This window comes from Brachyhypopomus gauderio, unplaced genomic scaffold, assembly GCF_052324685.1.
Source record: "Brachyhypopomus gauderio isolate BG-103 unplaced genomic scaffold, BGAUD_0.2 sc37, whole genome shotgun sequence".
Lineage (NCBI taxonomy): Eukaryota > Metazoa > Chordata > Actinopteri > Gymnotiformes > Hypopomidae > Brachyhypopomus > Brachyhypopomus gauderio.
The window spans coordinates 3790217-3806979 of record NW_027506867.1 but is presented as its reverse complement, the minus strand read 5'-3'; the positions used below and the strand labels follow the sequence as shown (position 1 = coordinate 3806979).

Genomic DNA, 16763 nt, shown 5'->3' with positions numbered 1-16763 from the left:
GTACTCAGCTCCAGCTCAAACTGTACGACTAAATCGCAGGGAGAGTCGGCTCGTGGAGCTGCTTCAACAGTGCGATACTCTCACGAGGAGCGATTTGAATTTCAAACATGTTTGATGTTCTTGCGACGCTGCGATTTCTGATCGGGAGTTGGTCGTGAGGTGTGAATCGTTCCTCGTTTACCTGTGTAAACTATACGATGCACGACACGCAATTGAGCCGAAACGAGTGAAAAATCGGCTAAAAATGGGCCAAAAATCGCACAGTGTACGCCCAGCTTAACGCGCAGGTCAGTAATGATAACTTAGCTGCTAAATGTATTCCTAGTACGATAGGGTGACCAAACGTCCATAATTCACATCCTGTGAGGAAACGTCCTGGTTTTTAAATGACCTTCATTGGACCATTAAGACTGGATTAAACTTTCGCGAATGGCCGTAGCGCGCGACTCCGCACGCTTTTATACATGGTGCGTCACATTATTTGTGTTGTCCGCTCTCTGTGGTCGAAGATAAATGCTTACAAGAAGCGCTGCAAATTGCGTCAACTGATGCAGTCATTTGCTTTGAGCATGCAGAAGACCACTTCTAGGCACTATGAAGATGCCTATGGCAGAGGCCTGGGAAATTAAAGAAAGTCTACCATCTAAAATGGTATTAAAAAACATCTTCTGATTTACTTCAATTCTTCCAATATCCTAAGCAAAACTCCCTAAATTAAACAACATTTTTGGTCAGAATTTCCAATGTTCTGAACTGTTTTCTGCACACTACACATATATTGGTCTTCGTAGTAGACTGGTGGAAAAATAAACAAGATGTTGAAGTTTATGATTATGTTCATTGATTCATTCATCATTCAAACTTAAATTTATATTTCTCATGTTAAATACTGAAATGCGATTAAAATGTGATTAATTTCGATTTATTAATTACAAAGCTTCCGATTAATTCGATTAATTTTTTTAATCGCGTCCCACCCCTAGATTAAATACATTTCAACATAATACATGATAAAATGGATTATATTACATGCCATGTTCATAACGGTTTCAGTAAGTAAGTATATAAATGAAACATCACTGGCTTGTTGTTCCTTAGAGACAATATTTTTGGAATTTTTTACCTAAATATTCCAATATTTAGATTTATACATCTGAAATGTATGTAAATGAACACGATATAACAGACTTTGTAGATGAAAACATACATTTTAAATACATCATAAAATAGCTTTGTGTAGTCTGAAGGTTACGTAGTATTACAGAGAAGTAGCACTGCAGCATCCATTGAATTTTGACTGCAATATACACTTGGAGATTCCTCCAAACTCCAGGAAGATCGATCATGATCAGGTTGAGCAAGAGGGACTTGGGGGGGGGGGGGGGGGGATCTCCCTATGTCTGAAAACTTGTCTGCCTAATTCTCAAAATAGATTACGTCAGACACTCTGCCTCTAGTGCACTTGATCTGACCTTTTTTTCTGTTTTGCACATCTCGCACATGCTGACGACTTGTTTTCAACTTAAAACATATTCTTTGAACTTGCACAGGTGTTCAAATTCTGTGAAACATCCTGATTGTCTTTTGCAGAGAGCACACTAATATGCTGAGGGCTGTCAGTAACTGCATCGTGGCGCTAAGGGCAAAATTCTGCATTCAGGCGAACTGAATACGTGGCTTCGTGGATTACGTCGTCTTCTTAAATTATATCTTCTATTCAAAGCCAATACTCTGAAGAGCTGCCATGTTCATCACACAAGCACAATTGCTAGCCTTAATCCAAGATACTTATATGTGCTGCCGATTAATCGATCCATTTTATTGGTCAAGTTAAAACAAGCTTAATATGCCAACTTGTATCCATTTCTTAGCAAAGAATACATGAATTGTGAAAGTCTAAAACGCTAGTAACTGCATGATGATGAATGGAGAGATTTAATTAAATATTGGGAACATATCAACTAATGCTAAATAATTCAAAGTAGTACATTTGATTTTTGCTGACACAATGTGGTATATGCGATGTAATTACTTCAAAAGAAAATAGGTTACTAGGCTAATTATACACATAAACGCAAATGTTGTAATGCCGTGATTAAAACCAGCGCGAGTGAAATTAGCGCCTCTATCCTTTTTGAGGTAGAACTGCACGTGAGCTTCGAGTTCAGAAGTACTTAGTGAGTTACGAATGGGTCCGGAGATTCTTAAGTTACGAACGACTAAGAATGACGTAAGTTACGAAGAGTTTCGGGAAACACTCGTAAATTTAAGAATATTCGTAAGTACGAGGTTACAAAGTACTTAGAGTTACAAACGTTTCAGGAAACCCACCCCTGTTTATTTACTTGACTTTAAAACAATTGCAACATATTTATTTCACAACCCAAGCATTTTATCTCTATGCATATGAAGTCTCAAAACATCAGTACTTATCGCAGAACATGACCACAATGTGACTTTCAGGGCAGTATGGGGCCTTATGCGGCAGGGGTGTGGGGGGCTACACAACCATGCATGGTGGACTCTGACAGCATCTTCAGCTTGAACAGCTCACCAAATGAATATGATGTTGCCAAGGGAACGGTGGCGAGCCTTGTCCTTGGCCTCGTCCTTCAGCCTCTGACCCTCCTCTTCTTGGGCGGAGACAACAAACAGGAAGTCAGGTCAGACACTGAGCAGTGACTTATTGTGTAATAACGAGGGCTGTGTGTACTGTGCGTCTCAGGTATTACAGTTAAGTTCTGATTGGGCTCATCATCACATTTAGACCTAAAGGTGCTACTCAGTCATGGTTTTAAGTAGAAATGGATGGGCCTGGGCCATACAAAACCCTAGTGCCCTGCAGAACTAATAGTGGGGTTTTCACCACAACACAATGTTGGCCCTGATCTTCTGCTCAGACAGTGAGTGTAGTGCTGAGCTACAACCAATGAGAACACAAGAAAGGGAATGAGGGGAAACCCTGCTGAGGTGTGGTACAGCATCCACACATGTTCCTGCTTTACCTTCATTCATATTATACACTAATGTTATACATATACATTGTTGTCTGTAGTTTGTTGTTGTTCTCAGATACTTCCAATTCACAATGACACCACTAAAAATAGACCAGGATAGATCCAGCAGGGCTGATATTTTACTGGATCTATGACAGTGAGTCTGAAACACCTGAACTCAATCATTACAGGTGTCCATATACTTTTGGACATAGTGTGTGTGTGTGTGTGTGTGTTTGTGTGTACCTTATCCAGGACCACAGTGCATGGTTTATTCATGCTGGCACTGATGAACTGGAGCCCCAGCAGAAACTCTCGGACATATTTCTTCTTCTCTTCTGGGTTCAGGGGATCAGGGAGGACCAGATCAGTAACACAGTACACAAACATACCAACAACCAACCAAGCTTAACACCAACCTATTAGCTTTGTAAAATTTGTAAGACAAAAGCCAACGTTTTCTAACTTAATAACGTGATTAACATTTAATTTATTTAATTACAGGTATTTGCAACTTTAGCATGTTGGGATGAAGTACATTTTTGTGGCACTGATACAAGGACATAAGATCACCGATATCTTCAGCTACCATTAGCTAGCATTAACTAGCATTAGCTAATCACGTGTCATGTGGCAAGAGGGAAGTCTCAAACATTCTTGCTTTGTAAAACATATTTTTCCTCCTATGACCAAGTGTAGCAAACTCTCTCTTTTTTCCTCCTACCCTCTTTGTACTGCTCTGTGGGCATGGCTGGAGTGGGGTCCTGTGGTCGGATTTTGGAGCTTGTGGCTTCTGGCTGTGGGGTGTTGATCAGAAGTCTGGAGGGGGTCAGTCAACCATGGAAAAAAGCCAATGCCTACACAGGTGTCCATAGGCAAAGGTGAACCTCCCTAAAACCCTCGACAGTTACACAGCACAATCAAGTGAAACTCTGGGCACCATCTAATATGGTCTTGGTTCTACCCTTCTGGGACTACACTGACACTACAGCCTTAAGTACTGAATTATCTCTCACTGAAAATCAGATTTTTTTTGTTTGCATAGTCTTTTCAGTGTGGTAATAGTTTTAATAGATCCCTAACTCAAACTGACTTCCATGTACCAATAAGAAATATACTGCAACCCCACCATCATAGGGAGTTTTTCCTTGCCACTGTCGCCTTTGGCTTGCTCATTAGGGATCTGGACCCATACGATTGTAAAGCTGCTTTGTGACAACATGTGTTGTGAAAAGCGCTATATTAATAAATTTGACTTTGACTTTGACTAATGGGATGGCTCATGAATATTCATGTTGCTGCTTTAAAACGTGCTTTGAGCATATATCAGCAATACCACTGTTCCTTCCCCAACGTAGTTGAATAACTTGTTCGCTGGACTTCTAACATGCTGTTGTTGACAGTTTAATAGTTTAAGGACTAAAAAAAGATCAGGCGGAGTGGAGATGTACCTAATGCATTACAATGTGATGAATTCATAGTTGTCTGTGTAAAGTAGGATATCTTTTCTATAACTGTATAAAACTGTTACCATAATGTTGTTTTATAAGAATTTTAGCAAAATTGTCAAAACAAGTCCACAACACACCTGGAAGGAGAAAATATTTGTGGTACAGCCCAGTTCAGAATGAGGTGTCTGCTTCAGCCAGGAAGCCAGTATGCTTTAGTGTTACCTGTGGGGGTGCAGAGGCTGTGTCCTCCAGAAATCATCTCCTCTGTGATGTCTCTCCCACCCTGATTAGGGTCTTGAATCCTTATCTAAAGGTGGGGAGGGAGAGAGAGAGAGAGAGAGAGAGAGAGAGAGGGTTGTACTATTCTTTCTTGCTCTTTTGCTTTAGCCCTTCATTAATGATCAGTAATATTTTTAAAGATTATATATGTATATGTACGCATGTGTAACAGTGCAGCGAGGGGAAACAGGTTCAAGTGAGAGTCAAAGTTCATGCAACAAACCCAACCAGGTGTTGCATTACTCTTTGAAGTGTCAGTTACTGGATATTGTCAATAATGATCCCCCAATAATAACCCTCACCCACCTACAAATCAAACTCAACATACAAGACCACCTCAATAAAAGAAGCACTGTTAATACAGCAGCAGTATAACACCTGATTGTAATATCAGAGGTTTAGAGGCATCCTAATTACTGAAGTCACTTCACTGCAGTGTCAGCCCTGTAGACATTAAGTCTTCAGTGCAATAGTCATGGTATAACAAATTGACAAAGACCATCATTGGAGCTACAGAAAACTCCACCATATAACATTATGATTCACAAGACTACATGTCAGCACCATCTTATTGAAGTCCACAGGTTCTGCAGAATCATAACGTCCAACACTTGCTGAGCATCACCAGAGAAGTTTATGACAAGACTCACATTGGCACCTTGTCTGTCGCCATAGAGACTGAAGACGGTGGCAATTGAATTACCTGTTTATAATAAATTACCTGTTTGCGTCCCCATTTGGTGGGGGTGGCTGGTTGCTGTGGGGGCAGAGCCTGCTGTTGCAGGGGGACAAGGATCATGACCAGGGGCTGGGCGGGGTAGTACATGAACTGGGGCTGGGCGGGGTATTATGCTCCAGATACAACACATGATGAGAACTGAACATTAGCGCACATGCACCAGCTTTGACACACAAAAACACTTTTGCCTTCAGATGGTACTATTCACAGAAAGACACAACGGTTTGTGGGCATACCGACAGTGCCAGACACTTTCATACATAAGTAACAATTAGACATTCAGACAGACGGTCCATTCAGCGCTCCATACTCCGCCCCATGCTCCGCTATGATAGAACATATCTGCCGTGTTTAAAATTAATAACATAAAACGGTTAACTAGTGTGTCGTGAAGAACACAAATAAATAACAGCGGTTACAAGATTGACTTTGCAGATAGCTAAGCTAGCTAGCGTGCTAGCCCGTTTCCACGGGCCTTGAATCCCAGTCTGGTTGACGTGTCACCCCAGTAAAACCACCTTCCACAAAGTCTAATCAGCTAAAACGTATAATATGTACAATAACACAACAGCGCTGGGATTGTAAAATGTGGAAGTAGCTTGCTACAGTAGGTTAAGTATACTTAATCTATACTTAATTATTTTGTTAGCTAGGATCCAGAGTTCCAGGCTGTCCAGGCGTAGTAAACACTCTCAAATCTCCTCTACGGTGTTATCATTTAATACATTTTCTAGCTTAGCTGATCATATAATATACAAAACACAGAACTTAAAAGTAAACTATCTTAACACTTCAATGCTCTGATGAAGTAAATGCCAAAAGAATTGATGCAAGCTCCGCTGTCCTCACCTGTGCGTTGTCCCACCTGCTCAGATGAATGTTTTCTGCCCAGCCAACTACCTGCTAACAGAAGATATAGAGATAAAATCCTACCGCTCCTAATGCAGGAGATCTATATGTAACTATATATAATGTACACATTTACTGCAAAATGTGTTTCTTCTAAGTTGACTGAGCAATGAAACAATGCGGACTAACGTAGTACTAATAGGATTGGTCACTCGGACCTTCATACAACTGATGACCGCGCTGAAAACCGCTCTGAAAACGCCGTTTTACGGCGCTTTTGTGTCCATCCAAAAGCGTTTTGTAGTTTGCCAATGAGCAATAGAGTTTAACTTTATCGACCAAGCGATCGCTGCTTAATAATTCGTCCAGAAACGCTTCCGTTGAGTTGTGACTGGATTTCGTTTCTGAATGTGCAGCGTTTCCTAAATAGTGTAGCTACGCGATGTCACTTTCCGAAAACGCTTTTTGGTTGCATCGTACAGGTTTAGTCTTCTTGCAGTTCATTTATCACAAAATTTATATGCATCAACTTCAAATCTTTGTCAATGATTTCACTTAATTTTCTTATAAATTCAAGGTGATCGCTTGCATTTGGTTAAATATGGTTAGCTAGTAAACATCATATCTTAGTGAGTTTGTCTTATCTTAGTAAGTTTTACGATATACGAATAATGTATGAGGTGAATATTTAAACAGTTAAGCACTCTTGTTAATCATAAACCGATCAGCATCTGGAGCTAATAATTGGATAGAACTGTATATCTGCATCTGAAGTCAGCGCATATAATTTTAATTAAACTACAGATAGAAAATAGATCTATACATGTTTTATCGGAAGGGGTCACAAAATTCAGTGTTAATGATTGTGTTTCTTTGTATATTATTTCAGGCTTCTTCACCCCCAGGAAACGCGTAAAAAGCCTTGAAATACACACATCGCAGACGTGGAAGATTTTCTCATATCAAATTAAAAATGAAACGTGTTTACAGCCAATCATTTGTTATATGTTCATTCTATTCCACATTTAGTGCCACAATGTATTAAATCAATACAATTTCAATAGTTTTACCAGTAATAAAGCTAGCCCTATAACCGATTAAAAACACACAGTGGCTCATGTTAAAAAATCCAAAAGTGAACGGTGTTCTGTCAGTTTGCCATGTTTTGTTAAAATGTCTTGCAGTGCACAAAGCAGATGTTTTGTGAAGTGTAGAAGGTTTAAGCAGCTGTTTCGAATGTTCAATAAATAAAATAATTTTGTCTTTGGAGCTCAATAATTGCAAAAATAAAAAAGGAATACAAATACTGTGTGTGCGAGTGTGTGAGAGAGAGAAAGATTGAGAAAGAGAAAGATCGAGAAAGATCGAGAGAGAGTTACGTCATTATACGTGTATGACGTCATCGAAACGGCTCTATAAAAGGCCCAGCTGTCGCCATCGATACAACCATTACGGTCAGGACGCGAACTGGACACAGCGAGTGACAGATTACTATTGTCATTTCTACATTATTATCAAGGTCTTCATTCTCCAATATCAAAGGTAGGTCTAAAAATTCTTAAGGTAAACCAGTGGGACACTGCTAGGCTATATGATAAGATTGTGTAAAATATTTCCATTATAAGAAGCTTGGAGAGTATACACAGAGTAGAGTATGTATGCTCCTGTACAGTATGTAACCGCCTTAGGAGAAGTGAAACTGGATATCCGTTAATGTATTAATAAATTGTTTAAAATATGTACCTATGTGTGGTGGCGGCACGACTGCCGAGCTGTGGGCGGCCCCCGGTCGTTGGTCCTACCCACCCTGCTGGGCAACCGGCCAGTTCAACTGGCCCGCCTGCAGGCGGTGTGAGCCGATCTGAGCGGTGGATTCGTCCCCCTCGCCGGTTGGACGTTTTTGTGAATTCTGGGGGGGCGTGTGTAGCGACTACTACTGAATTCCCTAACGGACAGGCACTTGGCCACTCAAGGCTTCTTAGCCCTTTAAGTGACACTGGGGGAGGTCTAATATTATTTTCTTAAATAAGATATGTACTATGCATTTAGTGGAATACTGATCAATATATATTATTATATGGCTGGAAAAGCCCTATATTGTTATCACACTTCTTCCACACATTTGTGCGTTTAATACAGCACAAAGCGCTTAACGTACAGACTCCGTTCAACCTGCGTTTCGAAGGTCTCGATGCTGTGATTTGTGCTATGTGGTTTTTGAGTCGATAGTACGGTGGCTCTGAAAGCCCATCGCGATGCAAGCGGAAAACGCGCTGCAAATGCTTTAAAATGACAACACGTGCGCTACATTTCGGAAACGCGCTGCAAATTCAGTAACGCTGCAAAACCTGCCACAACACAACGGAAGTGTTTCTGGTCGAATTATTTTTTGCAGGGACTCTGCACGTTTTTAGCCATAACCAACAGTTGTGTTATACAGTTTCTCATTACGTTGAACGGGATTTAAGGTCTTTATGTGTAGTTGGCTAGCTACATTTAAAGAGCGTTTATAATTCCCCAAGCTAGCTATTTAGAAATTAATTTGTGTTAAATGGGATTTTTAAATCAGGGTTTTTAAGCTTTGGTTTCTGTCTAAATACCTAGCTAGCGAGCTACATTTAAGGAGCATTTGATGATGATGATGATGAGCTAAAGTATGATTAGGAAATGCTAATCTAGTTATTGATCTGTACTTCTTGTACTGTTTAAAACTCTGAATTTATGTGTTCAGATTAAGGGAATGTTACATTCATTAGGTCAAATTTAGAGATATAATTTAGTGTGTATTAGTAAACTAAAATGTAAGGTATTTTGTGTTATTTTTCCCAGTAGAAAATCAGTCATAATGATGAATATGAGTAAAGAAAAAAGCAGCCACCACTTCCCTGTAATTGCTGCAGTGCCACAGAGGAAGAGGAAGGAACGCCCGGTCTCCCAGAACTTAATCATGTTTGGCAAGGCCTTAAGATTGCCACCACTGGTGAACACTCCTGGAAATCAGGGTGGCAGAACAAGGCATCTTCCTTTCGTCCAAGACAAGCAGCAGACTATGTTCCCTCCCCTGGTCAGCAGGAACAATAAGACTCCAGACATTTCTGGGCAATTTGTCGTTCACAACAAGCTGCCCTCAAAGATTGTAAAATCCTCCAAGTCTGGTGGGACCCAGAACATGAGGGGCGTCCCAGTAATGATGGAGGACAAGCCCAGACAACCAACCTGCCTCCCTCCACTGCTCATCAGGAGGGCAGCTCTGCATAAGGCAGAGCGTAGAGCTGTGAGCTCAGCTCCACCTCGTCCCTCCCGGGTGCTGCAGCTCAACAAGGACCCTGTGCCCCTGGACCACCGACCCTGGCGGTAAACTCCAGAGGCAGGTCAAGTGCCAGGCTGGACAGACTGTCTCCAAGCAGCCTGGAGACAAAGGAACATGGAGCACAAAGCTCATCCATCTGGATGTGCCAAGCCCTGTTCCTATAGTGGTCTCTGGACTTCAAGGTGCGCAGGTCCTGGTGTCCCAGACCCCAAGGAAGGGAAGTTCAGAGGGTCAAGGTAAGAGTCACAACATTACTATATCAAATACACTCACTGACTGCTTTGTGATTTTTATTTTTTTTTTACTAAACACTTTGTACAGTTATAGGTATACATGTTGTGTCCTGCTGCAACCCAATCCTGATTGTTAGGGTGTTTCTTAATTCACTGTGTTCTTTTCCACACCAGGGTGCTCTACAGCCTGCACAGGTGAAATGAAGGTGCTGCACCTGCTCATCAACCTGATATCGTCTGACATCCAGCATTACAGATACTGGCATATATCAGTTCTTCGTAATTATCTTTAAATAAAAGCATTTTAAATGTGTGCATGTATCCTAACAATTTCCTTGTCTCACACACACACACAGTTCTGTACAACACACATTACATTTAGTTTCAGTAATCAAGTTCCAGTTGAGACTGTTGGTGGCTCCTGTCAACTGATTCAGTAATATCCACTACATAAATACTGAGTAGAGACCATCACACTGACATGTGAATGAGCAGGAGAGAGTGTAACATACTGACACAGGGGGGCAATAGAGTTCACTGCTCTTCTGAAAAAAAAATGGCCAAGGTCCCTGGAGGGATTATTGTGATTAAGTGACTCCTACAGTCAGATGTTCATTTACATGTAAATGCCATGTAATACTGGATCTCCACAACCAGTAAAATAGACTTTCAATTATTCCTGTTCTTCATCTTAATTATGTATTCACCTTCATCTAAGGAATCAAACGCCTCAGGGTTTCAAGCTCCCTTATATTCTTCACCATTATCTACAATCTGAAACACTTAGCCTACGTCAACTTTAGACACATTTGCTATCTGTGATTTAAAGACTTGACCAACTGGTTATTTGGTTTAGAAGTGGTTTGTAGGCCAAACCTTTTTATGTTCATTCTGTTTTAGTTTATTTTAAATATTGTGAGGCCTTCACGTGCCTGTATGACCTTCATACAATGCCTGGGGTCCTGATGAGGCTCCTGGGGAATCTCCTCCCAGACCTGGACTAAAGCGTCAAGTCAACTAATGGACAGTCTGTGGTGCAACATGCCGTTGGTAAATGGAATGAGACATGATGTCCCAGATGTGCTCAATTGGATTCAGGTCTGGGGAACGGGCAGGCCAGCCCATAGCATAAATGCCTTTATCATGCAGGAACTGCTGACACACTTCAGCTTCTGTCACGTCTGTCACATGCTCTGTGTGAAGCTGCTCTCATCCGTGAAGAGCACAGGGCGCCACTGGTGAATCTGCCAATCATGGTGTTTTCTGGCTGTAAGCACAAGCCCCACTTGTGGACGTCATGCCCTCATACCACCCTCATGGAGTCTGTTTCTGACTGTTTCTGTTTGAGCAGAAACATGGATATTAATGGCCTGCTGTAGGTCGTTTTGCAGGGCTCTTGCATTGCTCTTCCTGTTCCTCCTTGCACAAAGGAGGAGTTAGCGGTCCTGCTGCTGGGTTGTTGCCCTCCTACGGCCCCCTCCGTGTCTCCTGGTGTACTGGCCTATCTCCTGGTATCTGCTCCATGCTGTGATGACAGACACAGGAAACCTTCTTGCCACAGCTCGCATTGACGTGCCATCCTGGATGAGCTGCACTACCTGAGAAACCATCACCAGTAGGGGAGGAGCTAATGAGGAGAGGTATACCATCATCAGTAGGGGAGGAGCTAATGAGGAGAGGTATACCATCATCAGTAGGGGAGGAGCTAATGAGGAGAGTTATACCATCATCAGTAGGGGATGAGTTAATGAGGACAGATAGAATGTCATCATTAAATATATTTTCTAGTTCATTGTAAAATCATTTGATGGGTTAATGTATTCATATGTGAAAGTACCTTTGGGTCAGTTTATTATAGGTTTGTACTATGCACTAACAATATTGAACCTGCTTGCATTCAGCCATCTACAAACTGACAAATTCCAACAACCAATTATACACTATTTAATTTATACACATAAATAAAATAGTAAATACACTCTGCTGTATTTAATTACACAGATCAGGCATTGTTAAATAATAAAATATGCTTTGCTGTTTTGCTTACTATATAATATTTGTTTAATAATACTGACTGCAGATATCAATCAAGAAACAGACTGTAAGAACCACCGGCCTGTGTCATACTCTGGGTGGCGCTATTTCATACATATGTACATACATAAAAATCGATTTAGTTGATTTTATTTCATTCATTGTGTTAATTGAGAAAAACAAACTATTAACATTTCTACAAACACATCTCTAAACACATCAATTAACACATCTTCTGTTTTCTAAACCATTCTTACTTTGCATTTCCCCACACCTGCCTAAAACCTTAACCTAAACCTTAATATAAACATATTATATTGTGTATATATTGTATAATATATAAAACAAATGACTAGTCCATGAATTCAGAAGACTTCATACTTGCAAATCCTCCTTTATAAGTCTGGGGTTATTTTTTACTCTGTACCTGATAAAGTTAATGAAGTTATCTAAGTTAGTAAAGTAGGGATTTTCCACTGTTCTCTCCTCCAGTTCAGGAAAAGTCCAGTTTCAACACCAGTCCAGTTTAGACTGGAGGATCTTCAGAGACTCAGTGGAGGTCTGTTTATACACATCACTGATTATCTACGGAAGATCACATCTGAATAAAACATCACTGATTTACTGAAGACGCAATCACACAGAACAGTGCCAAAGTCACACAGGACAGTGACACAGTCACACATGACAGTGACACAATCACACAGGACAGTTACAGAATCACACAGGATAGTTACAGACACACAGCATATCTGGACACCGTCAGTCACCCAGCACAGGAAATACATACAGAGTCAAATAGGGGTCCATTGTCAGCTGTGCAAGCGCTATACTATATGCACGCACTATATATGACTGAAGCACTCAGTCAGATGGGAGCATGCGCACAATGGAAGCAGATGAGGTGTCATAGCAACACAAGATCAACCACTAAGCACTAGGTCGACCCTTTAACCAATGAGGAACCAGAAATGCTCTGGTAGTAGAACTGTAGATATTTGATCCCAGCTGGCCGTGGGGAATGATTACAGGAGACGCCCATAACCTCAACCCCAAAACTCCTATTGAGGAGATCAAAGCATCATCCTCAAGGTGACCAAGCCAGTGTGCTACCAGCACAGAGAACCTCAATGACTAAAGATGTCAGGGGAAAGGGCTGACATAATTAAAACTGTTAAAAACGTCTCTTCCAACTAAGGAAGAGTGATGAGGACACAAGAGTGTGAAGACAGAGCTCAAGACTGTAGAGAGGAGGAATAGAAGCAGTGGCAGAGCAAGACTTTGTTTTCAAAGGATGGCCAAAGGGTGAGCAAGTCTTTATCAGAGGGGTCCATATACAAATGATGGACGAAAGGAAACAAACATTTTCTCACACACACTCAAATTAAAATTGGACATGGCAAGTTTTTGTTAAATAAACAAACAAGACATTAAACGACACCATGGAACAGTGAACATGTAAATGTAAACTCAGAGCCCAGAATATGACTAAAAACTAATTCTCAAAAATAAATCAATAAAACTTAATATGACATAGCCTACTAGGGTTGCCACCCTTCACAAATTAAAATAAGACACGCTCACCACAGGCCGTGACCAACATGACCCAAGGTGCCAGACTCGCATTTAATGTTGTGTTTTTTTGTAAAGGGGTGATAAAGAAAGCAATTCAATACTTTTTTTTTACTTTACAAAAAATAAAGTGCAATGAACTTTTAAAATATAAACTAAAGAAGTTGAGAACTGAATGTAACGGTATATAACTTAAAATAAAAAAGGTGTAAATGTGTGCAAATATGTAAACATTTTTGTAAGAGTTACATCCTGCAGACTCTCTATGTGAACCCTGGGGACATTTTTACCTAAAGAGGAAACGCTTTCATTATGGGGACGTGGTGCAGTGTCGGTGTAGCAGAAGACACTCCTCCCTGAGTGCTGTGGACATGGAAGTGAGGAGGACCAGACAGTACTCCATCTCACTGCACACAGCAGCAACACCAACACCTACATGTGCAGAGTGAAATGGGGGGAGATCATGATGGAGGAACAGATCGACATCACTGGTAATGACACTACTGAACTCTCATAACACTCAGGAGTTGTTTGAGTCCATTTATAATAACTTAAAATGTGCTGTTGTCACGATGAGGGAGGGGAAGCTGAGAGAGCTGTGTGAACACAACATTTAATACACAACAAACACGCGACATTCACCATGACGACGACGACACGCGACATTCACCATGACGACGACGACGACACGCGACATTCACCATGACGACGACACGCGACATTCACCATGACGACGACGACGACGACACGCGACATTCACCATGACGACGACGACACGAGACATTCACCATGACGACGACGACGACGACACGCGACATTCACCATGACGACGACGACACGAGACATTCACCATGACGACGACGACACGCGACATTCACCATGACGACAACACGCGACATTCACCATGACAACAAACATGCGACACACAACATTCACCATGACGCATACATGCGTGTTTAATGTCCTCTTCACTTCACTTCCAGATCACACTAGAAGACCAGCAGTCATTAAAGTAGTATGAATGATGCATAATTCAAAAAGGCCTGGATGTGAATATGAGGGACCTGTCCTGATCTCTGGTCCTCTTGATCTTTTTGCTTTTCAAGTTCATTGATAATGGTGAGAGACTAGCCATATAATAGCCCATAATATCATGATTATACATCAGTATAAATCTAATAAAACCACATTAGCTCCCCTCACTCGAGACAGGGAGAGGTCGACCCGGGGAGACCGTTGTCCTGTATAGTGTGTTCTATGAAGGACTTTGTATTTTAGACATTTCTTATTGTACTAGGCAAAAAGTGATATATCAGAGAGTTGGGATAAAGGCGTCGATGTAGATACAGATCACCTGATTAGAACAGCCATGGTGTGACGCTTGTGTCGCGGTACAGTTGACCATTAACGTAGAGTTTGTCCACTGAGATTACTGCCCGGGAGCCTCCTTGAATGAAACTCCTGCGGATGGGGAACAGGACCTTGCGTCGCGCCAGGATCTCCTTGGGGAACTGGTCGTTGATACTGAAGTCCGTTCCTTTCAGCTTTTAGCATTGATGCTAATGTTATATAGGAAATCCCATATCATTGCTAGTGGAAATTAGCATGATAGCGTTGCATCACTGATAAATGTTGTGATCTAAACAGCAGGCTGGAAAAGGAGATATGGATGTCTATTCTGGGTTTCTTGAAGTGGAATGTCCATTCCGGGTGTCGTGAAGTGCGACTCTGGAACAGAAAGAAGAGATTATTGTAATGATATTCAGTTAATGATGTAATTTAATTGTAACACTAGGGGTCACTAGTGAGATAACGTTAGTTGAGCAGAACATGTATAGAGAGTGGTAAGAAAGCACGTTGAGCAAGCTAGTAATAAAACAAGACAAGTTTACTAAAGTGTCTATCTATTGTATTAAGAACAAATACAATATCAATACATGGTACCAGGAGTGAATCGTAAAGAAAGCGACTTTTTTTTTTTTTTTTAATTAATGGCCCACCTCCACCCCCCCATCTTTGGAGGACAACTTTGTTTTTATCTACAGTTCAAATGACAATTATAGCAATTATAACCATATGCAAAGTGATAATTATTAGGGTTAGGTGGACCAAGAAAAGAGGGGGAGAGAAAGAATAAAAAGGGAAAAGACAGAAGGGCAGGGGAAAAAAAATAAATACATAAATAATAAATTATATATAAAGAAAAAGAAAAAAAAAACCAACCAGCTCGAATGCCCACAGCAAAGTAAAGCAGAAAGTGTACCAAAGACATTTAGCACAAATGACGTGATGTATGTGTGAGTGTGTGTTTATGTGTAACCTAGTTGTGCAACATAGGATAAATGTACGGAATGTACTTACCAGCAAGGATAGAAAGCTGTGACAACCTCTGGCCTCCCCCAGAGAAAGACCCGGGAAAGACCCGGCAGCACTTCCCAGTGACCCTCGCATGCCCGCCCCCACAGGCGGGAGAGTGAGAACCCCGGACAGCGCCCCCCACAGCCAAGGAGTGCAGGTCCAGGGGAACCAGAGGAAACACACGTAAACCCTCACACATATACACCTACACGCACATTCATGAATGAATGAATGAATGAATGAATGTTCGATTTATATAGCGCCTTTCCAAATTCCCAAGGCGCTGTACAATTTAACGCAGGTACAAGTCACAGACAACCAATCACACACCGGCGAGAAGCCAATTGCGCACAGCCAATTGCGCACAGCGTACTCTCTACCGGGATCCACAGCCCCCTGGGGGACTGAATGGGGTGCAGGAAGGGGAGAGAGGACAGACCCTAGTGGCAGAGCACCATCCACCACTGGACATACAAGCACACACACACACACTCAGACACAGACACTACTTTTTATTGAACATAGAGACACAGACACACACTCTGGGAGAATTTTTTGTTGACTGCCAATTTACCTAACCCCACTCAGCCCCACTCCGTCGGTGTGCTCAGCCCCGTCGGGAGACGGCGAACAGGGCGAGGAGGACGGTGACGTCGGTCCCCCTCCGTCAGAGGGTCCTGTCCCCACCGCGCGTTACGGTGAGGAGAGCGAGGACAGCCCCCCTCCGTCAGTGAGTTCGGTCCCGACTGTGTATAAGGGGGGAGGGAGCGGACCGGACAATCCCCCTGCGTCGGAGAGTGAGGACTCCTTTGGGGAGGAGCCTATGGAGTTCTCTCGGTGTGAGACCCCCGCCCGGTCCATGGACTGGAGCGTGGCCGAGGAGGAGGAGCCTGCCATAGACGCCACTCCCGCTACCAGATCCAGGGGAGGCTGGCCTGGTAA

At 41.9% G+C, this 16763-nt stretch overlaps 1 protein-coding gene and 1 long non-coding RNA gene across 4 annotated transcripts; one reads left to right on the top strand and one right to left on the bottom strand.

The window, feature by feature from the left end:
* Positions 1-1446: 1446 nt before the first annotated feature.
* On the bottom strand, positions 1447-14273 carry LOC143485653 (eukaryotic translation initiation factor 4 gamma 3-like). Of its 3 annotated transcripts, XR_013122971.1 has the most exons (6): positions 13754-14273; positions 6315-6368; positions 4670-4754; positions 3721-3853; positions 3243-3334; positions 1447-2633 (listed from the first exon to the last, which is right to left on the bottom strand). XR_013122971.1 is itself a non-coding variant. In XM_076985158.1 (4 exons), exons 1-4 carry the CDS (start codon positions 5550-5552, stop codon positions 2613-2615), a joined length of 303 nt encoding a protein of 100 aa, XP_076841273.1. In that variant the 5' UTR covers positions 5553-5560; the 3' UTR covers positions 1447-2612. The 3 variants fall into 3 exon arrangements, 2 of the variants coding, with proteins under 2 accessions (XP_076841273.1, XP_076841274.1); XM_076985158.1 differs by lacking the exons at positions 3721-3853; positions 6315-6368; positions 13754-14273 and adding an exon at positions 5448-5560; XM_076985159.1 differs by lacking the exons at positions 3721-3853; positions 6315-6368; positions 13754-14273 and adding an exon at positions 5448-5560 and having other exon boundaries at positions 1447-2630.
* Positions 7732-10185, top strand: LOC143485669 (uncharacterized). The gene is made up of 3 exons (XR_013122976.1): positions 7732-7856; positions 9144-9860; positions 10032-10185. It is a non-coding gene; the product is annotated as an uncharacterized LOC143485669 (long non-coding RNA).
* Positions 14274-16763: the final 2490 nt, after the last annotated feature.